Below are 25,517 nucleotides of genomic sequence, written 5' to 3'. Positions count from 1 at the left end.
CTATGACTGCACAGTGAGTGAGGGGGTATATAATGCATTACAAACCCCCTCACTCACTCTCTTGGGTAATGACATAGTTCACCTTTGCAGATCTTGTGAGCAGTGGTTGTATGACATCTGTGTTGATGTCTTCTGATGAAGAGAGAGAGACACACTGAAAGAAAGACACTAGCTTTCACGATTCAGGCCCATTGTCTTTCCATTAAAAGTCACACGTGCTTAGGAGATGCATATTTGGAATAAGAAGTATGGCTTATATTCAAATAAAAACAATAATTGTCTCGAACAGTTGGACGCTTGGCTTATGTGAGGGAAATGAAATGTTTACTGACTTTTGGTAGGAAGGCTTCATGGAAAAATCTGTATAGACCACTAAAAAGAAGGTTGGAAGATTGAAGTGGATCATGGGGAAGTAGTTTATTGGGATATAAACTGAGAGGAAGTGGCTCAGAATCATGTCCAGTTGTGGTATTGATAATATAAATATTGGAGTTTTTGGCTTTACCAGAGAGTCAGTCACTAAGTCATTGTACTTTTAGTGGAGCACTTTTATCACTACTTTTCAGTGACTTTGTACTTTTCCATTCAGGGTCATGGCAGTAGTTTTGGTTTATCATCATGGCGGCTTCTTAATGATTACCCATACTACCATCTGGCATTGTCAACAGATGAAGAGCAAGCAATATGGCAGGCCAAACAGAGTTGGCGGAACTGGGTTCCCTTACTAACATCAAATCCTGAACAGGTAACATTAGAAAATATTACAATGCCACAAGAATTATCTGCTTGGTTTTTGGTGCTGTTTTTGGAACCATGTTAGTGAGCTGTATAAAATTAATATTCTTGTACGTTATATGATGAGTTACTTTTGAAATAAATTTTATGTAATTTGTATTGTGCTTCCTGTGAAATGTGGGTTGTATTGAACTAGCATGGACCAAAATTGTATTTACATGACACCTTTTAGTTTGGATATACATCAAGTCTTAACAAAATTTGTTCAGTTTTTTGAAGTATGAAACATGTGAATGGACAGACTCAATCACCGCAGTGCGTATGAGAATGTTTTGCGTTTTGCAAACAAACTGCAAAATATTTTCAGAATTTGAGGAGCAGTGGACCTCCCTGTGGAGGCAATGAGTACAAGGTTGCCAGATAAGGATTAGTAACACTGTTACATACAGCTGAATGTACAAGCTGTTAAAAAAATTGAATTGGAACTAAAATGGACCCTGTCACGTTACTGCACAGAAATGTATTAAAAATAACTTTGTCTGAAATGTATGTTGGTTTGATTAATTATTTGTGACATATTTTAATTTCTAGAATGTGGTATTCAAGATGCAAGTTTCTCCAGCAGGCAGATTCCTTGCTTGTCTTCACTCCTGTGGCAGTATTTCAATATGGTACCTGCCAGCTATCCGGTAAGATATATGGCGTTATTATGTTCAACATTTCCTTGAGGGGTTTATATATCACTGGGCAAAGCGATTAGTGGAATATCAGCTGTTTTTAAATCTTGTGCTATGTGGTTGCTTGTATGAAATTTGTTCAGTAAATAAATGAAATGAGGTCTTTACACATTATTCTCTTTTTTAAAAAATAGCAGCTGTTGTCTAAAATGAAGAATTCATTATTTGGGACTGCTCATGAGGTACTGGTACAATAAGATGCTCTTTCGACAAATTTCAGTGGAGCTCAAAAATGTATTTGTTGAAATGAAAATGTTCTAAAATTTTAGTTGGTATATATATATATATATATATATATATATATATATATATATATATATATATATATATATATATATATATATATATATATATATATGATCGACTCATATATACTCACATGTATAATACTAGTACAATAACCCAGATGGGAGAGGTAGTTCCAGCAGGTGCAAGTTGCATGATAAATTATTTGTATCTATGACTGTTTGAAAAAATATGTGTCAGAAGTTGGAGTTAAAAATATGGTCAGTTGAATAAAAATTTTCCTGGATATTATCCATCGTCTAGTAAATATAAAACGTAAAAACGACGTTTCGGAGATGGGACTCTATCTCCGTCTTCAGGTTCCTACACAGTTGGGCCCACTAGATAGAGCTAATCCCTATCGTCAAGAAGTTTTAGATTTCATAAAAATATGGTATTAACATATTTTTTAAAATTTGTTTTATAGAAGTTTGAAGTTGCATAAATTGTGTGGAAGCGTACATTATATGAATAAATACAGAAGGACACAAATGTGTGGTTATGGTACTAAAATTAAATCATATTACAATATGTTAACTTTTATCAGCTTTATGACACAGCTTACATATGGTCCAGCTGTATGTGTGTTGCTAAACTGAACAGCGCTATAGTCAGAGTTATCTTGGCAGTGCTGTAACGTGCAATTTAAATCCCCTTTTGTTCCTGTACAGTAAATATTTGTTGCTAATTACATGTTGTAGTACAAAAGTTCTGTTCATTTATTTGTATAAAAAAGGAAGAAGTCCAAATAACAATATTTCAGACAATTAGTAAATTCTAGACACGATGATTTAATCTTGAAATAGTTAAGCTGTTGTACACCAGGAACAGAATATAGAAAACTAGAGCACATACCATGTAATATAATACGAGGATCCACAAGTCAGTATGTGTGACCAGAACAGTGAAACGGAACCATTTGCATAGAGGTATATGGATCAATTCCATGAAACTGTGTCACATTATTAGACTGAAAAAATTATACATCTAGAGTCATATTTCAAGAATCTTGTATTTTCAAGTGGCATTTTTGTGCAGTTGTGTGTGTACAATTTATATCCATTTGGTGGATATGTGTATAGACATTGTATTTTCTTACCAGGTTGTACAAATACTGGACCTTGCTGGATCAGCCAGGTTATAATGTACAAAATCCCCAGCATTCCAAGCGAAGTTTCAGCCATGACAGTGATAACAGTATCTTTCGACCAGTCGATATTAATTGGTGGACCGACCAGGTATGGTTTCATTTGCTGAAACACCTCCACATAGTTGTATGAATATTGTTCATGGTTCGTATATTGTTTTTGGTCTTGTACTGTACTTCATTATCTTAAAGTTAAGTCTAAGATGATAATGTATTGTTATGTTGTGAAATATAAGAAACAGTTATTGCATATTATTTGTCTGTCTTTATATGATGAGGTTTGCACATTCAGTTACACCGTCTCACTTACACTTCCAATGACAATGACTACAAGTTTCTGGTGTATATACCCAACTTTCAGGTCAAGTCTTCTTTGCAGACCATGCCACTGTAATACTACCCAGCTGGAATACCACATACTTATGCCAGTCATTCATTGACAATTTAAAATGAGATTTGGATTGTAAAATTGGTTAAAATTAAATAAGAATAGATATCATATGCAGATAAAATTCAGAATGCATCAACTCATATGTTGATATGTTCACTGCACTTATGTCTTTTTGTATAATTCATTTATTTTTGTGGTGACCTTGTGTGTTGAATGGGTCGTGTCCCTATCATTTTGCGGTTCACAAAAAATAATTGTTAAATAAGTTAAGGACCAGTCAATCCAAAATGTATTTGTGTCTGAAAAAATGGAGATCCTACCTACATATATCTTTCAACTTTTGTTTCATTTTGAAGTTTGTGGTTGTATTAGAAGGATGTATGTGTTTTAGGCTGTAATTATAGCTCGCTACTCAGGGGCTATTAGTGTGTGCTCTGTGGCAAACCTGCGTAACCTTCTGGGTGAGTCACCGGAATTCCTAGCAGGACCCCCACAAGTATCGTCCCTGTGCAGTGATCATGGGTTCCTTGGATTGGAATGTGAGATTACATTTACCTCAAAGAAGTATCCATGGGATGACAACATCACACAGTCTGAAGTGGTAAGCGACTTACTGTTCCTTGTACTGTGAAGGGGTAACTTGTGAGAGACACTAAACTGAATAAACAGCAGTTGTTTGTATTTGCCTAAATATTAACCAGTTGATCTTTGTAATGGAGATGTGTTGTGTTTTCTTAGAAGTAGAAAATGAATTTATATTATTATTAATATTTTAGTGAGCTTCATGCTTTGAAGCGTTGTAGAGATTATGGTCCTGAGTGGAAGCAACTTCTGGGAAATGAACAGCTCTTGTTATACTAGTGATTTTCATAAAATCAGAGATTGATATATTGTGTAATCCCTGGACATACTAGCCCCTTATCATGGATTTATAATGGGTAGACATCTTGTTTTGATTTGTTTCTTTCTTCCACTTTCCAGTCAGTGAAGCAACATTAACTATGCAACAATATTAGTAGAACCCCAAGGTTCATCACCTATAATAGCATTGGGACACAGCTCTGACATTGCATCTTCATAACTTAAATTAGTTGAGCTACGTGTTCATCCCATTGTGACCTCTACCTCTCTTTCACTACCCTAACAACACAAGTTGAAGTGAATTGGGAAGTTCCTTGTTGTTTGATATCCTAAATTTCTCACTTACTTCATCCATCTATATTTTTTTTTACTTAGTGTATAGACATTTGTAATTTTTCCCCCTCAAAATGAGAAACCTCTTTTCACAACCCTGCAAAGTAACTGGTTAAAGTAATAGTTAGAATTGTTTCCCAGGAGAGCAGCGATGATAATGATGATGTTGAAGACAATGAAGATTCTTCAATACTGAATAGGAGCTCAGCATTCATCCAGTCAGCAGTGTACATGGTGACAGATATGGAACGCTTCCAGCCTAAGAGGAAAAGGCCCAAAGTGTGCCATCGGACCTACAGACTTTTGGGTCTGAAGAGCACGACTCCTGAAGAGCTGTATGCCAGGAAGGTATAAAACTTTTATCAAAATTATCTGCAGGCCACGTTGACAGAATTTTCCATGCAGTTTTCGTCTTGGTGTTTCAGCATACAGATTACTAGTAACTGATTCACTGTCACAGATTTACAACCAGTCTGATTCTTGCCTGCCTAAGTAAGTCGGACATCTGTTTTGCAGCAGTATACACTGTGGTGCATACTCTTGAAACTGACGTAGCTTGTAACCTAGTATTACACTTTGCTCACATTTTTCTCCACTCATGTGATGCCTTCTGGAACAGTCACCTCTTTTTCTAGCAGACCTTCAGTAGACATTGGGTTTGATGTGCCTGTTGTAAAGTAAGTTAGTAAGTAAATAAATTAGGTTATAGATAATATAAATAATTAGATATTGAGGAAAAGTCAAGAGTGGTGTAATCTGTATCGCTGAACATAATTTCAGATCGATAATGAGGAGTATGGAGAAGCCCTGGCTTTAGCAAAAGCATACAATCTGGACTGTGATCTTGTGTATCAGCAACAGTGGAGAAATAACAAAGTTTCAATTGCAACAATCCATGATTATTTGGTAAGTTAAATAACTTGATCAGCAAATTTTCAGTCTGTGTAATGATTTTCCTGCTGTTAGTTCAGGGGGTTTTGTATTCTTTCAGATCTTTGGCTGCATTCACCCATTTCTGTTGAGTTGCAGGCTGCAGGTTTGCATAAATGAGGGTAACTAATTGAGTGTCCATGAGAGTTTATTAAAATATCTACTAAATTAGGCCTAATATTGAAACCAGGTTCATGTATTACTTAATAATTTTTCTTTAACTGAATCGGACATTAGTAAGATATTTGACACTGGTTTTGCTTGGGCAATCCTTCACCGTTGTTGCAGTTTGCACACAACATTCCAAGTGTCAGTCATTGAGACATACTTTAATTTCTGATTTGACATTTTTCAGTAGTTATATAGTTGGTAATATTGATAGTCATTGCAGCATACTGACATCATCCCTTGAAGCCCAAAATTTGTCCACATAATATGTAAAAATTTTGTTCTTACCTGAAAGACAACACAATTCATCTTCATTACTGGGATCATTTGTTATCCCTTTAATACCCAGTGTACCATATGTTTTAACAGTCAGTAACTCTGAATATTGTCCACAGAGTATATTTATGGGAACAAATTATTTTTCCCCTTTCATTGTTCGAGGCAGACTGCTCTGTATAACCAAGGCTTTTCATTACTGTTAGATGGACCTACATTTCTGTGTCACAGAGTAAGGTGACTAAACGCTCCTGGGTGCTGAAGGAGTGTGTAGAGAGAGTGCCTGAAACATTCGCTGCAGCCCGTGGGTTACTCCAGTTTGGTCTTCAAGGAACTGACGTTGAAACATTCATCTCTGTTGCTGAAGGTGAGGAACATGAAAGCATCGAAAGGATGCACTTTCTTATTTGAGAATTATAGGAGAAAAGTAATTTTAAGCTGGAGAAAGCTGCATTACTGTCAAACCTCTTTTATGGTAATAAAATGTTGCCATGTGTATTTATGTTTCATGAGTACAAAGTGAAGTTTGTCCTGAGAAGCCATTCATGTATTTCCACAGATAATATCTGGAATTTCTATGGAGAGAATGAAATGGGAATGGTCTGGTTAGTTTAGCTAGGTTCAGTTGAGGTTAGGTTCAGTTGAGGTTAGGTTCAGTTGAGGTTAGGTTCAGTTGAGGTTAGGTTATGTTGGGTTTTGTTTTGTTTTAATGTGGTTAAGTTAGTTTGAAATATCACCTGAAATGTTGTTTGTTTACAGAGAGTATCTAGTGATGATTGTATAAAGAATTTCATCTGAAAATGTTCTGTTCAAGGGTGTAAAAATATTGCTCAAAGTTAGAATATACAGTTTAGATTCATGCTGGAACTTTCTAAACTGCCTAATCCTTGATGATTATGATGAAGAATTATCTTTATTTCTGGTTTATTCATAATCTGTCATATATTACTCTAAATAAACTAGAATGTACCATATTATTGAGGCATAATTATTTGCCTGCAGATACAGATAGGAGAAATTTTGTTCAGCAGTTTCAAGATGTGGTTGGTAATTCTGATGCCCTGAGCTCTGATACAGAAGAAGAGACACTGCAGGAGAGAAACAGTTTTATTCTGTCACAGGTAATGTATCATGTATTGTAGCATTTTGGAATTATTGTCACAGAATCACTGCCCACAGTCTTATAGTTAATGTTTGTTTGTTTGTAGGTATGTAACACCTCTGAATATGTTCTATGATCTTTCTGGCCTTTGCCAACCTAATCAGGGGCATAGACTCTATTTCTGAGGTGGGAGCACCCATAGGCTCCCAATGATACAGAGAGATTTGTAGTTGTCAGATGGGCCTTTGCAACTTAATTTGGGCACCAGAACATAATGAGGGTCTAATCAAACCCAAAATCCTCTGAATGAAAGTCCCTCTTACCGTTAGATGACCAGGTCCCAAGTCGTAGTTAATGTTACGGCGTATGCTTTTTTGTGCAGGTAACAACAGATAAATTGACTGCTGAACAACAGGAGCTTTTGAGATGCAGGCAGCAGCTGCTTAAGTATTCTGACAGATTATATACATACGAGGTAAGTTACTCAAGTATCATCATCACTATTTATTCCAGCAGAATGGGTTTAAATGTGATAAAACCTTATTTATTCTTGTCTGTAAGTGCTCCTTTTCTATGTCCACCAACTTCTACAGAGTACATGGCACTACAACCCAGAAGGTAGCCATCTTTATACTCACTACCGTGATAACCTCAAATCCTACTTAATCCTTCTCTTGTCCATGTGAAACATGCCCATGCCACGTATCTTTAATTTGACTGACTTATTTTTTAGTTCACTTTCATATTTTGTCCAGTATCCTGGTTTTGGATTTTATTCGTTGTTTATTTCTTAAGAAGAAATTTTATCTTTGAAGTTTGTTATTTACTTGCATTTCCCCTTGACATTATAAGTTTTTGTTACATGTGTCAAAAACAACAACAAAAACATATATTATATAACATGATGTTAATGTTTTTTGAAGTTTCCTAATTCTAAATTTTATCTGTAATATTCAGGTAAAATTTCCTGGCCCTGTGGAACTTATCCTATGAAGGAAAGTAAAACTCCAGCTCCTGGCACTATCACTAGAGGTCTGAAGGACTGTCAGGGACTGGTTTACGTGATTGTCCTCAGTTCCTTCATGTAAATGCTTGGAATGGTTGGCTTCTTCCTTCCGCATTCTGTTCGGTTTATCACTTTCAGTCATCCCCATGTCCAGTTCTTTATAATATTTTCAATTGTGTTAGATAAGCTAAGACACAAGCAACCTGTAGGTGGGAGTTGTGCCAACTCCTGAAACAATGTGTATAGTTGATATATCTCAGGCAGTGGGCATTAGCTATTACCACCGAGATCTGCACCAGCGGCGGCTACAGGCGGGCTCGCGCCCGGACCCTTCCATGCACACCACCGTGCCGGGGTGTAGTTGCTTGATTGTATTCATAAAAGTCATTTGTTTTGGTTGCAGCTTATTATGGGAGGATCTGACATGGCTGAAGAATTGTACAACTACACTTTCTATGATAAGTTCCGAACTATATCAGTGGTTACATCTGCTGTGAAATTTGCTCGTGAAGGAAACTGGAAAGGTGTAGAAATCATGTTTACATACCACGGAGATGCTCTTCTCTCACACTGGCTTCCCGTGCTGTCCAACTTTCCTGAGACAATGAATCCATATGAGTACAAGTCTTTGCTGCCTGAATGTACTGCCAATGGGAATGTGTTTTATTGGAATCAGATTCAGTTGCGAGAACAAGATTGGTGCGAGGGAACAAACTTCCAGTAAGTTCTACATATTGAATAATTAAGTTGAAAGAGACATGCAGATTGGTTTGTGGATCAGGTGCTGTTTATATGTACAATAAAGGCATTTAGAACATGTCATTTTTAAATTTTCACATCATCTGTTTACATTTCCGCTGGCATTGGTTGACTTGTAGGCAATCCTTTTTTCTCTGTCATCCCATAAGCATTTATGTTATTATCTATGGTCTCTCATTACTGCTGTCATTTATATATCTTCCCTCACTTCTTCTGGTCACCAAGATCTCCCAGTGGCCATTTATTTGCCATTTTAATTTTTGATGCTGCGGTAGGAATCTATACATAACACATGTTCATGCCACTGTGTCCTAGTTTCGCTAGTTCAGCATTCTTGGTTAAAAAAGTGATAGCTTGGAAGGCCTGTCGGGAACCTTGAAAAATATGACTACATTGGTAGAATTTGAAGTTCTCATGGTGGTGATTATGAAGATGGCTGTCTGCTTGGCTTTAGTGCCATGTAGTGTGGTAGAAATTTACCACATTTACAGAGCTTCTTGCTGCCTTCATGATGAGGGCGATGAGTATGTCACAGCCTTGCAACCCTGCAGACAGCCATTCTCATGACTAAGTTGGTGGTAAATGGTCTTGTTACTCAGTTACAATGTATGTTGTCTTATTAACGTCCACTATGGATCCAGTGCAATTATAATTGCAAGTGTGATTATAGTAGTAATATAAAGAAGGTTATGTTGATGGTTGTATTCCCTGTATGTATGTATATATGTGTGTGTATATAAAAAATAATTTAATGTTGCTGTTATAGGCTTAAGAAAGAAACAGAGCAGATACAGAGTTTCAAAAATAGAATAGAATAGAATAAAATCAAACAAAATGCCAATTATTTACTGAAGTAGCCTTATGAATGGTGACGCTTAGGGATTTAATGATTTCAGGAATGAACCTGATGATTGTGATGCCAGCATGATATATGAAGAGGATCAAGATTTGAAGTATTTTGCTTGCAGTGAGAAAGAGATTACAGCTGAGATTCTTACCGTATGGTACATAACCAGAGTGCATCAGATTGAAAGTCGAAGTTGCATTATTGACCATGCTCTCACACTCATTAAGCTTGCTCGAGAGAGACATATCATGGTGAGTCCAGGGTTGTCTATTTACAGCGAACGAATAAGTAAACATATCTCATGTGTACGATTTTGGCTTTAAATGTCTGCATTACATTTAGACTAATGCAGTCTAAAACTTAATAATTATACAATTTACTGAACCTATATCTTTGCATAATTTCCACTATATGTTTCCCATGAAATTTGTCAAGTAAATATAAATACAAATTGAGCAGATACCAAGCAAATACTGGTCTACTATTGGCTACCAGTAGACACTTGATGTGAATGCAGTTTACACCATGTAACTGTTTCTTATACATGGTTATTCGTAATTACCTGACACATTACAAAAAAAGAGAGAAACTCTAATGTATTTTTGTTGAAGAAAGATCCAATTGAGCACAATATTTTTACCAATTTGAAAAATGTTAATGAAGATGGAACCCATGCACCAGGATACATATGGTCAAACCTTCTTTCTCACAGTTTATAGGATTCCTTTTTCATGGAACTATCCTACATAAAAAGTTGCCATTCAAGTGTATCTTTTACCATCTCTGTTTATTACTGTGAACATAAACACAGATCAAAATTCTGAATTATATTACGGAAACAGAAACACAAACAGAACTGATCTTGGTGCACAAATTGCGCGTGTCATGATAACAGTAAAAGATCAGAGATTGCATAGAAACTTGCTGTCAAACACCACTGGTTCTCTGCTAGCCTGTGTGCCGCATAAGGTATTGTTAGCTGCTGCCAGCATGTGCTTACGAAGGCCAGGCAAACTGGATATCTTGTTCAAGGAATTCCTAGTACATGTAGTATGTTTCAGAGATGTCAATGTATGCAGCTGCCCAAATAATTGCTCTGGGATTCAAGTCCATGCCGCATTGCCAGATCAGATTTTTCTGGTCACTAACTGATGACCACTTCTGTGTACTGAGTTTCAGTCTTTAAATTTATGATGGACTGACGCTTGGGTTTAATTCCCTGTTCACGTAGGATTGTTAGGGATGATGGGCGAATACTTGGGATTTGTTATGTAATATGACTTTTGTGGTTATAGGGCTTGGATCATCTGTACCATGAACTCCTGACTCTTGATACATTGGTGTATGAAGTTCATCTGGAGGATTTCAGACTGTCTGACTTGCAGAAACTGTCAGACCTTGATACATGCAAACTTCTAATGTCTAAGGTATGAAACGTGGTATTTGTTACTAATTCTCTCAGCTTCCAAAGACCCTTGTATTAAAAAATATTTTAATTTGTATTTATATAATTCCTTCAGTTTCAATTTTCTTAACAATCTGTGAGGCTTCTGAGTCTTCTGTTCAGTGAAGACCAGGGCTAAATGACTGGCACGTAAAACTGACCACTCGCCTCTGTCTGATGCTAGATCTAGAATACCAGAGTGTGTGCCTCTACGTATATCCATAAATGATGATGTGTTTGGGCACATGGGGAACTTCATATTTTACTTTATCATCATCAGTCATCCATGAATGAATGAAATAAACATTTATATTTCCAGGTGTTCCTGGTATGAATATTTTGCGTCTGTCCGTCAGATATTCATGTTTATGTTGCGTGTTGCATATTCTATTTGAACCAAATCTGTGGTCACAGTTTGAGAAGCTTACGTGATACACCGAATGTGAGTGTTTGTATTGGAACACAGACGTGCAACACCAGAATTACACACATCCCTTTTGATCGCCTGTTTCGTTAATTTAGAGTCTTGCTGTGACGTCTGCTTAGAGATTTTAATTGTTATCTGTTCTTATTTTCAGACAGTGGAAACAACATTCATTGATGACCTAAAACATTTGTTACTGCCGTTTTTACTGCGCTGTGAGAAGGAAGCTGCAGGAAGTAGAAGGCAGTTACTTCTTGACTACCTGATATTTCTTAGCTCCCAGGACTTGTCATTACCCCATAAACTGTTTGAACACCTGCATAATGAGCATTCATTTTCATTGGTGCCATCAATGGAAGAAAAAATATCACTTGCTTTACACTGCCTCTATGCGTACCCTGAAGCTGATCAACTTAGCAAAGCATTTCACATTCTGGAATGCGTACCAGAGAGAGGATTTAGGTGAGCTTTTTGATTTCTTTGTCTACTATGTATTGTGTTTTAAGTATAAACATGTTGTTTTCCCCATCTTAGCTTCATCCATATATTTAACATGTATGATATGGGAATGAGCAAGTTGTCTTGAGTGGTAAATATTGTGATGTGTATTTGGGAGGTGCCCTGTTCGATTCTGTCCTGACTGATGATTTTCACAGTTTCTCTCAGTCTCTCCACGTAAATAAAATCTTGGGCGGTCAGCTGTGTCAACTGACACGGTTGATTGCCCTAGAAGATTTTATTGAGTTTAGTCATTGTGAAAGCTTCAAGTCATAAATATGAATTAGTTTAATTTAGGCTGTGCCTTATACCATATTTCTTTAATATCTGTTTTAATACAGACTCCCATCTATGTCTAACTTCCAATGTGATCTCTTTGTTTAAAATTTTCATACTAAAATTTGGTATGTATTTATCATATCATTCATGTGTGCTGCATGTTTCACCAATCTCATGTCCATTTATTGGACTGCCTTAAAATATTTGTTGTTAAATATAAATTGTTATAACTGTTTATCTCTCATGTTTTTGAGAGACCAGTAAAATGCAGTGTTGACAAAGCACTTGATGCAATCACAGAATAAACTGGATGTAAATGACTGTTTGACACAATGTGATGAATCATTTAGTCAAATGCTTTAACACATCCAAACTGACCAGTGTTCCCAGTTGCTGCTCTAAAACACCAGTCTTGTTATTTAATTATTGTCCAAACTTGTAAATTACAGAATTTATGCTGTGCAATATCCTTTGTTTCCCACTTTCCTTATCCTTCTTATATTCAGATATTTTCCTGATATTAAACACTTGTAGTTTATTGAATAAAAATTTTCTTGGGTGTTATCCATTGTCTAGTAAATATAAAACGTCCGGAGATAAGGATTAGCTCTATCTAGTGGGCCCAACTGTGTAGAAACCTGAAGACGGAGATAGAGTCCCATCTCCGAAACGCCGTTTTACGTTTTATATTTACTAGACAATGGATAACATCCAAGAAAATTTTTATTCAATTGACTCTTCACCATCGTCAAGAAGTTTTAGATTTGATATACTTGTAGTTTATGTTCATCATTGAAAGTATTCACTGTGTTTTCAACATTTATTTCCTTCAGTTTGCAGAATTCTACTCTGGCTGCCTTACACGACAAGCTCGATGATCTCAGATGTGATCTTCATGTTGCAGAAATCTTGCATCACAATTCAATATCTAAACCTTTGTCATTTATTCAGGATTGCAAGTCAGATGCAGCAATGGTTCAGCAGCTAATGGTTAGAGTTGCCAGAACTGTTGCCAAAAAGTAAGAAATTATTTGTAAAATGAATTCCTTGGTCAACTGAATCATAATGCGTTGTGTAGGTGTTAACACATTTCCAAACTTTTTCACATCACAAACCACCTACTTACAAAATTTGAATCCATGAACTTCCTGTTCATAATGATGGAACTTCAGAAGTTAATGATTTAAATATTGTTCACTCACTCTCTTCATAACAGTTCTAAACCTGATTTTCTTGTCCAGGAGTTACCCGCATTCATTTAAATCATATGTTACACCTTTGTTTAGGTGCTTTGCTCCAGCCCTAAGCTACATTCTATTTTGTTATATGTTAAAATACCAACTTACGGATTGATTTTTAACAGGATTCCACCACCAACTGAAATGGACTGGAAGAAACTTCTTGCTGATATGTTAGATCTGCAGGCGAACTGTTTCACAACTGTTGATATTGAAGTTTGCTTTCAGGTTAGTTAAAAATATTTTTTCCTTTGAAATAACAATAATTCTTTGTACTGCTTCTCAAGCAGAAATTTTCAGTGGCCAACTTCAATTTTAAATACAATTTTTGTTGAATGTTCCACTATTATGAAATGAGCGAACGGAGAAATTAGGATACAGAAAAAATCCAAGATTTTAACAAAAATAACACCTTCTATCTGGTCACTCATTACTTTTTGTCTGTTTGGTTAGTGGCAGTAATCAGCGGATTTTGATCTAATAGATTGCGTACTGGTCAAATATTCTGCCCTCTTCAGGTGCTGGAGAGAGAGACAGAAGTAAATGTGACTTTTACATTAGCTATTTATAGACTTTATGAAAGCCTGTAATTTATATAGGAAAGGAGGATTAGGGACTGTTGGTGTGTTTTTGCTATATAGAAAGCAAAACATTTCTTGACTAGCTGAGCCGTTATTAACCTCCCAAGAAGAACTCTTCTCCATGGAGTTAGGTAGTTATTCCCCATCATTTTCACCAATCATCTTTACCAGTGTAGCGGCTATATATAGCATATTTTCCACACTTGTGTCTTGTTAATTGTATGAAATGTAAAGTAGATGTTATTAGTTTTCAGTTGACCTTTGTTGTCTTTAATTTCATACCAAAAAGGAAACAACACTTCACCATTAAAAAATCAAGTGGTTAATGCTGTTTAAGGAAATAATCTCTGTTTACGCTGAAAGTCATATTAAACACATAAATAAAAAATGTACACTTTTTGATTGTTAAAGCAGGTGGAATATATACTTACCTTTGGTCTTTAAAAGGTTTAGGCACTGAATTTATCCAGGATGCATAAAAAGTGATATTTCATAGTTGTGCCTAAATTTAAATCACCTTAAATTTACTTACCTCTGACTTTGTGTGCTGTTGTAGTTGTAATGCCTCAGTATCACTTGTGTAAATAATAGAATGGTTTTTATTACTATGTTTGGTGTTTCAATAGATCTATATAGCAACTCTATTGGCTTCAGGCAGTAATAAGAACATAAAAGGAGCTGGAAAGTTTTTGCAAAGCCATAAGACTAAGTGGACAGATAAGAATGTGTCTTATCAACAGAGTGTGCAGCTAGTAATGCAGGCAGCTTTGGAATATTTTGACTCGTCCAGCGGTGCATCTGATCCTGCTCTATACCTTGCCGAGTAAGTCACTTCATATGGGAATTTTGAAGTGGAATTTGACTAAAGTTTGTTATCATTATTTCTATTTGAAATATTTCTTTTCATTAAGTCCCATGAATTTATTTGCCTGATGCACATAAAGTGAACACATAGATTTGGCTATGATTTTAGAAGTTAAATACTGTAATTATCAGTCATACTTCACAGGCAAAGATATTCGTATGGTAAGGCCCAAACCATTTGTTTGTAAGTCTTTTCTATAGTAGTGTATATTTTATGCGGATATTTATTAAATTTGTAAACTGGTATATATGGTTTTTAACATAGGACGTGCCTGAACCTCATCACTGATAAAAATGAAGAAATTAATGAACAGTTGGATCTCATTGCTGCACTGCAACTTCTGAGTGATTTTGAGATGAACATGCTGCCTCTTCAAGGTACTTTTATACCTTTGTATGTTGAGTTTAATTTAGAAAACATTCATATTTCTGTTTGATTTCTGGTTTTCACGGAAAAAAGATAGAGGTCTTCTGGCTTGTGTTACATGGTTTTAGATTGCGGTATAACACCATTAAAGTATCAATGTTGTTACTGTTTTTCACAGCACATGATTCAGGTTTATGCTGTTACTACTAAGTGGCAATTATGTAGATGGCTGTCTTCTGGGTTGTTGCACCATGTAGCCTGCTAGAACTTTACAGATGATTTGTTCTGATGATGGACGCAGCAAACACCTCTGAAATGTTGGTAAACTTGTACCAGAGTGTACGTTGCAGCAACCCAGAGACAGCCATATGTTTTCCTGTGATGTTCGTGCTGGCAGATCTTGAAGGGGCACTGCATATTTTCTTTAGTTATTGAATTCACTTACCAGTTCATACCTGTTCTTGTTGCAGTGAGGTTATGTACTGAGCGACTAAGACTGGTACAGTTGTGTATCGATAACGAACCCACAGCTTATCGCAAGACACAGAGACTGCTGCAGCTTGCACATGACCTTCGCGTGTGTGGAAATGATAAATGGCAACGAGAGGGCAAAGTTCTGGTCCTTATAGCAGAGGCTGCTTTAAAAGTACAGTGAAATATCTAACCTTTAAGTATGAATCTTGAAAGATACAGTCGTTTTATTGTCTTCGTGGTTTAACCTTCTTAGGTCTGTGTAGCTCTGTGTCGACCTTTGTGTTGTACACAGTGTCTCCCAAAATTTTCTGGATTGGTTTAAAAACACAATTATCTTCAAGTAATTAAATTTTTTATTGCATATTATTCAAAATAAATTCCATCTGCTGCAATCCATTTATTACAATGATCTTAAAACTTTTCAAAGCATTGCTGAAAGTCCTTCTTAGGGATAATCTCCAGGTTGTCAGTTGCAGCTTTATGAATGTCTTCATTTCCAGTTTTAGTTTAAGGAACAAAAAATAGTCACAAGGTGACAAATCAGTTGAGTAAGGGGGGTGATTAAGAACCACGACACCTTTGGATGCCAAAAGCTCGCGAATAACAACGGCTTTGTGAGCCGGGGCATTTTCATGCAAGAGCGATCAACTGCCTTGTTCTCGATACTGTGGCGAACTCTTCGAATTCTTGCCATTAAACGCTTCAAAACTTTCAAGTAATAGTTTCCATTGACAGTTGTGCCTTCAGGAACAAACTCAACAGATGGAGCAAGCTTTCCAAGGGTAATTAAATCAGTACGGAAAATTTTGGGATGCACTGTGTATATCTTGTAACACTACACAGCCTGCAATATGATATTATTATTACAAATATATTATATTTGCTGTAACAGAGCTTTACTTACATTTTGTATTTTAAATGTTTCCACAGCTTTACATATATTCATATGTAATCAGGTCTCCCACTTCTAAAAAAAGTAAAATGTGTTACATCTGTCACAATAATATGCGAAATTTATGGTTTCATAGGTGCACGACTACCAGTTCTGTGCAGAGATATGCCAACAGCTGGTGTCAAATAGCCATATCATTGGCTGGCAGGTTGCACAGGAGTTAGGCCAGTGCCAGGAGTTTGACAACCTTCAGCTACGCTCTGACCTTCTTGCGTTTGCTCTGCTGTACTGCACTGTGGATGTGATAGAGATTCTTGTCAAGACCAGGTCTGTTTGTGAGCTGTAGTAGGAATCTTACTGTACGTTACTAGTAGCTGAGCAGGTATTATAATGGTTGTAATTTCTCATGTTTTTCCTTCTTTGCAGGAAAAACCTGGATAGCATTTTCAATTATTTGTTATTTCCCACCTTGAAAAAATGTACCAAATTACCATGTATGATCTTTTTCTCCCATTTCATTTGACACATTTGAAACTGTCTCATTAATCCTAATAGTAATCAGTTTATGTGCCAATGCAGTGGAGTCCTGACTGTCCGACCTAAACAAGACAAGGATTTTTAGACAATGCTCCAGAAATCTAATTAAAATCTGCTAGTCACATTACAGAATCTACTTGCATGTACATTAAAACTTAGGTTAGAAATTTACTCACCACCATTCTGTTAACACTAATATTTTTGTGAGACTTTATCTTGTTTATGAAATAAATTGTCTGCTTCCTCTTAAAAGATCCAGTATCTTCTTAGATCTCAGAATATAATTGTTTTACTGAAATGATGAAAATTTGACAGCAGTGCTAAGAAACTGTGAAGTTTAGTAAAATGAAACTATTTTGGCAACTTTTCTGAGTGAAGTGGTGGAGGCTGTAAGAAATCCAGTAGTACAGCTGTTATCTAGAGCATCAGTTCACTTAGTGAAGGCAGTGGTAAATTAAAAAGAAATTACGCTAGTATTATATTTAATTAAGAATAGTTATTAAATAAACCATTAACGAATTGCCAAAGAATGCATACAGAATTTTCTCACTAAAATGAATTTTGGTGAGAAAAACTTTCTGGAAAGTGGCCGCTCGGAAGACCAAGAAGCAGCTGTGAGAATTACATTAAAATATTTCTTTGGGAAATAAGTTGTGAAGATGGGAGGTTGGTGAAACTGGCTTAGGATTTTGTCCAGTGTAGTGCTCAGACTTTGATTTCTGCTGCCTGAGAGTTGAATGGTTGGAGATGAAAAAAATCTCTTTCAGAATCTTTGTGTGTTACTCTGTCATGGAAGATATCGGTGGAATCATAATAAGTTACCGAAACCTGTTGTGTATCTGTGACTTTCTCAGTGAATTTTTAGTCACTGTTGTGTTTGATTTCCATACCATGTGATACTCATAAAATGTAAAAGTAATTTTGCAAAGAACAATGTGATTATACAGGTCTTTGCTGCAGGCAGAACTCCTGCAAGGTATGATCTACAATAAAATGAAACATGACCCTGCTACTGCAGAGGAAGAAGAGTTCTCGGATGCTCTGACATCGGTGAGTTCGGACGTAATAGAGTAAAACAAATCTTAATCTTATTGCAATCTGAAGATATAGTTTTGTTCAATTTTTAATAATTATTGGTAGCTTATACTGAAACAATTTAAACATTTGTTCTCATGTGGAATGACCTATTGTGACAACATTACGTAAAGAAAATCTCAACAGAACTTATGTGAAGAGGTTGTTAAAATTATCTGATCTTAATTAAAATTGAATTGTGAGATTTTAGGTTCTTTTGGTGGTAAAGACATTGTTGTTCTTTTGGGTTGTGACTTCATGTGGACTTGTAGGTGGGTACCAACATTTTGGAGGAACATACTGTCTTCATATCCAGGGCCGAAGTGGAGATCCTGCTAGTTATAGACAGAAAAATATGATCTGACATGCGAATAATTTTAATGATTATAAGTTAAGCTCAAACCTTTTTAAAAAGTATTTGAGGTTTAGAGAATAATTTTAATATTTGTTCATTGCATTTGGTACTTTTTTTGTTTTGCAGCCCCTTTCTCCGAGTCGGGAGTTTCCTGGTCCGATGCGTGTAGTAGAAGACTTGACAGAAATTACCAAAAAAGCGACATATGGACTTCTGAAAAATATAGGCAACAACAACTTCTGGAAAACTTCATTTAGGTATAAAAAGTGGTGTATTTGTTTGTCGTTAGAAACTTCACGTCATTACTATCTGTTGGAATCGTTTTTTTTTTAAAAAAACAGTCTGTATGCATTGCATTAAGTTTTATACAAAATCCTATTATTACAGTGAAACCTCGATGCATCGTTTTCGAAGGGGGTGGGAAATAAAAACGATGAATGCGGGAAAACGATAGATGCGGGAAAGCATTAAAAATTTAAAAAAAAACGATGTTTCTCTTTCAAAGTTACTTCTTTTTACCAAAAAAGTCTTTAATGGTCAACTGGTTTGTCGAAACTTTACGTTTTAGACCAAACAGAGCACTTTCCACGTTCAAAATGTTTTCTTCGTCACGTTCACTATATTAAGCGCATAAAAGAACGACTTCACTTTCGCCAATGCAGCGAGTGCTTCGGCAAAACTCGGCAAAGCTTCAGGCTCGCATTCGTCGTCTTCCTCTTCCTCACCGCTCCAACACCCTTTGCGGACAATAACAGGAAGAATGGAAATACTATTACTGCCGAACTCAACGAAACGTAGCTGTAGAAGACCCTGAACCGCTGGAAACGAGATGAACCAGAAGAATGAAAAGTGCCGCCAGCCTTTCCTTTGTACTTGTAATAAAAGCATTTGTGAAGAAATTCACACTGCACATGCCATCTGGCATCGCTGGAACGAAATATGAGTGCACCCTAATTAAAATCGTAAAATTTCTGACAATGAGCACCGCCATTCACTCCAACCATCACCCCTGCACCGCTGACCCTCATTCCAAAAGAATGTGCTGGTTGGGCGACATAACAGGTTACCGCTACTGTGTATTCCAAAAACATTATGCGTCTTTCGGTATTAATTTATCTCTAAACCCAGCATTTTAAATTCTCAGAAACGATCATTGCGGGAAAATTGTGGGCCGGGACTAAGATTTTTGAACGATCGATGCGATAAAACGATAGTTCGAGGAACGATAGAAGCGGGAAAATGTAACATTATTTTATATGGGATGTATTCGGGACCGAACAAAACGGACGATGCATCCGGGAAAACGATAGTTCCGGGAACGATGGATAGAGGTTTCACTGTAGTCGAGTTTTAAAAATGTAAGTAGTGTATGTCTATAAATAATTTGCGCATATGTTACATTTTCATGGTTTTATTTAATTTTTGTGGATTTTATCTAGGGAAATATATCTCAAACAACCCAGATAATTGGGAGTCTGCTGTACACTCATGTTAACATTAGGTATATATTGCTTCCTTATTCCCAGTTTGTAGTGACGTTTGTTAATATGTTTCAGTTGGATGCAGAGAAACATGTCAGATGTTGAAATAACGGAGAGTAATCGGCTCATCACGTCACAAGGCTTTCCGGCATTCTATTCTTCACTGGCACCTGAATGCCACATGAGCTCGTTCTGCACAAAATATGATAGGTTTTCAGAACCAGACGTTTCCAACCCAATTGTGCAGCTCGGTCAGGCGTTGCTTCGGACCATTCTGCTCCAGGGCACAGCCTCAGAAGGGACTTTCAGTGATTGCACTAAAGGTAATTCTACTTTCCCCATGATGAGAATATGTTTATCGTTTTGAGACCAAAGCTTATCTGAATAAGATTTAAGAATTTAGTCCATACCTCAAAGAAAACACAACACTTTACCACTTTAACAGAGATCAGTTGGTGCTGTTTAAGGAAATTATTGCTGTTTACTCTGAAAATCGTACAGGGCCCATGAAGACAACATGCACAATTATTTATTTTTAAAGAAGGTGGTATTTGGTACATATAGTATCACTCAGTTTAATTAATTTTTGTGTTCCATTTTGTTTAAGTATATACATTCAGTTTTATGACATATTTTAATGAAATGTTATCTACACTACTTTTATGATTACTGCCATCTGGAAGTTTTGTTCACTTTAATTTTAACATTTTGAGTTTATCTGTTGTATCAATACTGTCTGTTTCATTTATCCAATTTGCTGGTCATTATCAGCTTTAAGAAGCCACCTTACAAAAACTGTAGTATCATGATCAATTTTTCAGTGTTCAGCAGTTATTGGGTCATTGTTTTGGAGGAGCTTGCTGCCTTCATCATATTGGTGATGAAGTATTCATTGCCCTGATGATGGAGGCAGTAAGCTCCTCTGAAAGATCAATCAGTGTCTACTAGACACTCCACGGTGCTACATCTCAGGAGAGAATCATCTTTATGCTTATCACCATGAGAACTTGAGATCTTATCTGAAACAAATCAGATCAGATTTTCAGCCTGAGATCTCAGTCCCATGTGTATAAGAATTTGAGAACATTTATTTTGTGCAATTATGAAATTTGTTGTGTTTGCAGTTTTGTTACAACTTTCTGAGCAGTTTCTTGCTGAAGACAGCTGTTTGGGACTTGGACATCTGTTTCATCTGGATGATTTGACATTATCTGACTCCTGTTTCAAGAACGTACCATGTACTTCCATAGTGTTGCAGCTGGCCATGTATTACTATGCTATTCAAGGCTACAAACAATTACAAAATCTCACAGCAGAAGACAGAAACAGAGAAGAAGATGTTTACCTTTATGCTCCAAATGAGGTATGAAGTGGTATAAAAATTTGTACCATGTCAACCTTTTACATGCTATGGATGTAATATATTGTCTCAGAACCATATTTATTTGTATTTCAGGCAAACCAGTTGCTTGTTACTATGAAATGAATTTTTGTGTGATGATTGACATTTCTTGGTAAATGAAATGTGACTTCATCACTGTTTTTCTCTACTGCAATTGCAGTGCACTCGTTTACAGCTTTAAATTTGTTTCTACTTGCCGTACATATTTCATCATTGTGTATGCTTTGTGTTTTTAGAATAAATTGTTAAATGTATGAAGATAATTTATAATCACTCTGTGTAAGTGTGTAATAAATAATATGAAAATTTTTAAAAGCTTAGGCATCTGGTAAGACAATAGCAAATAGAAATGAAGAAATTAGGAGAAGAATAAATTGTGGAAATGCTTGGTTTTTTTTGTTATCACCACTATTATCATCTTGTCCACTTCCAAAAACACTAAAGATTTGGAGATATAAAACTTTTTTTTTTCACTTGTTTTGTGTGGTTCTGAAAATGGTCTCTTACTCTGAGGGAGAAATGTAGTGCGTAGATATACGATGTCTTTCCTTACAGTTAGTGGAGCATGTGGCTGGACTGGCATCAAAACACGAGATGCTAGACGTGTGGGCTCAGTTACTTGTGAAATACAGGAGCTTGCTGGTGGACTTCCAACAGGGGCAACAGTTACAGAGTTTGGGATGTGGTGTTGACCTGCAGCGCTTCACTCATGATATGCCATATCAGCAGGACTCGATCATAGGCCTGGCCATGTAAGTAAACAATTGTATCCTTATCATGCAGATTCAGGTGTCAAGGAAATCCTTTTTCCAGAAGTTACTGAATTAGGTTATGAAGATAAGAACTTGATGTACTGACCGTGGATGTCCAGGAAGTGACAGATGGCCCTATTCATTTCCTGGATGCTGATGTTTAAAGGAGACTGGATGACTCCTTGGGACATTGTTTACTCACATCAGTTGATGTCTGAATACCAGGTCTTATTATCTGGCATACATGCAGGCTATGCTCTCTGCCCTCGTTTACAGGGCCAAGGCTATCTTAGATACCGACATTCTTCAACAAGGACTAGGATACGTTGCTAACACCTTCCTGGGCAATGGCTACAGTATATGGCAGGTTCTCCAGGCTCCCAGTCTGTGTGATGGTCCCACTACTGTGTCGAGAGTATCCTACTTAGTGGCATTTTCAATCTTTGTCAGCACTCCCTTACACTGCATCAGGAGGGTGTTATCCAAGGACATGACCAAGACAGTGCTGCTGAGGTTTCTTGAGCACATCAAGGATGAAATGGCCTTAGAAATGCCAGGTGTATGTAGTATTCCTTGTGAGAGTGGGGAGATGCACATTGGACAAACTAGAAATTGAGTTCAGTCAGAGGTCAAAGAACGCCACGAACATGTCCTTATCTGCAACCTGAAGAAGTCTGCTGTGGCTGAACATTGCAGCATAATCCTGGGTCATTGTATCCACCTGTAGAACACTGGAATTTGGGCCAAAAAATCCAGGTGCATGGACCAGATCATCAGTAGTTTTGTTACACCCACATACAAATCAGTTTCTATATAACGGAGTGTTGATTAGATTTTTGAGGTCCATTTTCTTATCGTATGACAATCCACTGGATCCAGTTTATTTTGTTTAATTTTTTGATTATCTGGACTTAATGCAAGATAGGAATAAAAAGGTTTAATATGTTTTATGAAGTTATTTTAATCTTATGTTGGAATTTGTCTGATTTACAGGACTGTTGATACTGAAAAGTTCTTCTTTGCTGTGAGGCTTGGATCCCGGCATGGTGTTCCCCTAAGAGAGATTGTAGCAAGACATCTAACGTCATTGTTACTAAACAGTGACAGGATTGCGCTGTCAGAGCTGACAGCGCACCTCGCTAACCCACAGTTGAAAGAACTTCTCAGGACCTCTCCATATTTTGTGTGTGACAGGTAGCAATCAGTTAGATAACCAGTTCCACTTTAGGTGGGTAACAAATCTTGCATAAAACAGTTGATAACATGATAATAAATTGAATACAAACATCACAGTGAAATGTTTACACTCATACTTACTACTTAGGAGGTCTCCAGTGTAAATGTTTGCCAGGAGACCAGCTTTCATAACAAACGTCCCCCTTTGAGGTCCATTTATTTTAACATTTCTTCCTGTGAGATCCAGTTTTACAGGAACGTTGTTGGACACTGTCCACTCTCTCAGGTATATTTGATACATGTAAAGTTTCAAGAGTTAGCTGTACTCCTGTCTTTGGTGATTGATTATCGTGATACTGAAATTTTCTTCTGTTATTAGTGACAATGGTCAGAATCAAACCCGGCATCTTCAAATTGTAACCGGTGTTTAGTGTTCTGCCTCAGAATTTGAAAGGTCCCTGGTTGGATCCTGATCGTCTGTGTCTGAGACACAGGACTTTTCTGACAAAGGTTTTGGGTTCAAGACTGGCTGTTTCTGTATGTTTTTTCTTTTTTAATTTGTGAAAGAGGTAGAGATTTGTGAACATGGGGATTATAAGGTCGGTACCATGATTAATAGCTGATTCTAAGCTTTAAATGAATAAAACAATATGTGCTCCTATTTTAGAATTGTATCACCGTATCATACTTTCAGGTTGGTGCAGTATGCATACCCAAGCATAGAGGGAACGGACCATCAAATGCTTTTGTTGTACTATACAGTGTTGCAGTCTATTGCAGAAGATTATACCACATACAGCTTAACACCTAAAGAACACATGAAATTGCTGCGGAAAGTCAAAGCGGCGTCGTCTGGTAAGTAAGTTATAGTGCTGTATATGGTATTTAAAATTAGAGAGGTATTGACATTTGTGTTGAATTTTCTGTGCTGATGAAACTAGTGAAGCTGATGAGACTTATAATGAAGTATAGCATATAATTTGGTTGCATGTGGCCCACTGATGTGTTTTGTGCAGTCCATATGCATTTGTTATAATATTGTGTTACTTTGAAAAATAGAAAAGAATGACCTGATATCATACAACCCTTGTTAATATTGTCAGTATTTGGCAGTAACTATTACTTTGAGCTAGGACATGTGATATTGATGGGGATGCAGATTTTGATAAAGAAAATTAAGTAATGTACAAACATTTTTCCATGGTTTTTAAAAAAAATTCCCTCATTTGTAACTTTCAGGCCTATGAATCTATAAGAAAAAGGGTGAACATGGCTGCAGATCTGGAAATGGTTATGAATCTCTTTTGTTTTGAGAGACAGGTCTAAGAAGCGAATGGAATTTAATGGGATTCACCAGTCTCTGGTCTCTGCTGATGATGTTGATATCTTGGGTCAAAAGACAAATTGCAATGAAGAAGAACTTGGATGTTCTGTTAACCCATATTAATACCATTGAAGTATGCAGAATTGTAGATGACATGTTTGAAAAAAATTTTGTGTTCAGTTGGAACACATTTTCATACTCTTGTACTATTTCGGGAACCTTATGTATTCTACTGTTCATACAAAAAACCCAAGCCAGACTCATCCTCTCATTAAATGCATTTATATAGTGAAATAATAGCCCCACCCCTTTTTTTTTCTTAGACATAGATTACAAAAAGATGGTGGATCCATCTAACAACATCATAGAAGTTTTTCTACCTGCATTGGAAAGGAATAATATAGGACTAATTTCCAAACTGCTGAAGAGTATGCCAACATCGATCAAGTGGTCGATTCAAACAGGAGAACTGTATTCAGCTTGGGCACAGAAGGAATTCTTCAAGGTAAATTTTGAGTAGTGAGCATTGAGAGCGTATCGTGTCTCTGTGAATGATGAATACCGATAATACATAATATGGACGTGTGTTGTTAAATTTTAATGTCATTCTGTAGTCAGAAGGGGGGGTGTGAATGGTATAATGTATAGTGTAAAGGCTGTGCCACTCTAATGCCAACCTAAACTTCACATAATGCACTCAGTTCTCTCAGATTTGATTCTTGTGAGTGTGTCATTGCAGTGTAACCATTACATCTGGTGTGGCAGAAATTCCTAATTT

The 25,517-nt window shown here is 36.5% G+C and overlaps 1 protein-coding gene across 2 annotated transcripts in view; it reads left to right on the top strand.

Moving 5' to 3' along the window:
- The window catches only part of LOC110831594 (NBAS subunit of NRZ tethering complex), a 41,768-nt gene that overhangs the window by 5,592 nt on the left and 10,659 nt on the right, over positions 1-25,517 (top strand). Inside the window, exons 7-33 of one of the 2 annotated variants that reach the window (XM_087360963.1) lie at positions 590-745; positions 1,327-1,424; positions 2,860-2,995; positions 3,687-3,896; positions 4,631-4,837; positions 5,270-5,395; positions 6,095-6,230; positions 6,872-6,984; positions 7,348-7,440; positions 8,375-8,691; positions 9,627-9,828; positions 10,873-11,004; positions 11,600-11,907; positions 13,056-13,241; positions 13,586-13,688; positions 14,668-14,864; positions 15,171-15,283; positions 15,743-15,918; positions 16,775-16,965; positions 18,123-18,225; positions 18,731-18,861; positions 20,161-20,408; positions 21,210-21,448; positions 22,043-22,239; positions 23,233-23,433; positions 24,110-24,270; positions 25,063-25,244. In XM_087360963.1, coding sequence (XP_087217089.1) covers positions 590-745; positions 1,327-1,424; positions 2,860-2,995; positions 3,687-3,896; positions 4,631-4,837; positions 5,270-5,395; positions 6,095-6,230; positions 6,872-6,984; positions 7,348-7,440; positions 8,375-8,691; positions 9,627-9,828; positions 10,873-11,004; positions 11,600-11,907; positions 13,056-13,241; positions 13,586-13,688; positions 14,668-14,864; positions 15,171-15,283; positions 15,743-15,918; positions 16,775-16,965; positions 18,123-18,225; positions 18,731-18,861; positions 20,161-20,408; positions 21,210-21,448; positions 22,043-22,239; positions 23,233-23,433; positions 24,110-24,270; positions 25,063-25,244 — 4,662 coding nt within the window. Of the gene's footprint in view, positions 1-589; positions 746-1,326; positions 1,425-2,859; positions 2,996-3,686; positions 3,897-4,630; positions 4,838-5,269; positions 5,396-6,094; positions 6,231-6,865; positions 6,985-7,347; positions 7,441-8,374; positions 8,692-9,626; positions 9,829-10,872; positions 11,005-11,599; positions 11,908-13,055; positions 13,242-13,585; positions 13,689-14,667; positions 14,865-15,170; positions 15,284-15,742; positions 15,919-16,774; positions 16,966-18,122; positions 18,226-18,730; positions 18,862-20,160; positions 20,409-21,209; positions 21,449-22,042; positions 22,240-23,232; positions 23,434-24,109; positions 24,271-25,062; positions 25,245-25,517 lie in introns of both variants that reach the window. The other variant, XM_087360961.1, reaches the window with a different exon arrangement.

The sequence above is a fragment of the Zootermopsis nevadensis genome, unplaced genomic scaffold (assembly GCF_977971745.1).
Source record: "Zootermopsis nevadensis isolate Lab colony 2312 unplaced genomic scaffold, Znev_1.0 Znev_ptg000050l, whole genome shotgun sequence".
Classification (NCBI taxonomy): Eukaryota; Metazoa; Arthropoda; class Insecta; order Blattodea; family Termopsidae; genus Zootermopsis; species Zootermopsis nevadensis.
The sequence above is the reverse complement of the archived record's forward strand: the minus strand, read 5'-3'. Positions and strand labels throughout refer to the sequence as shown.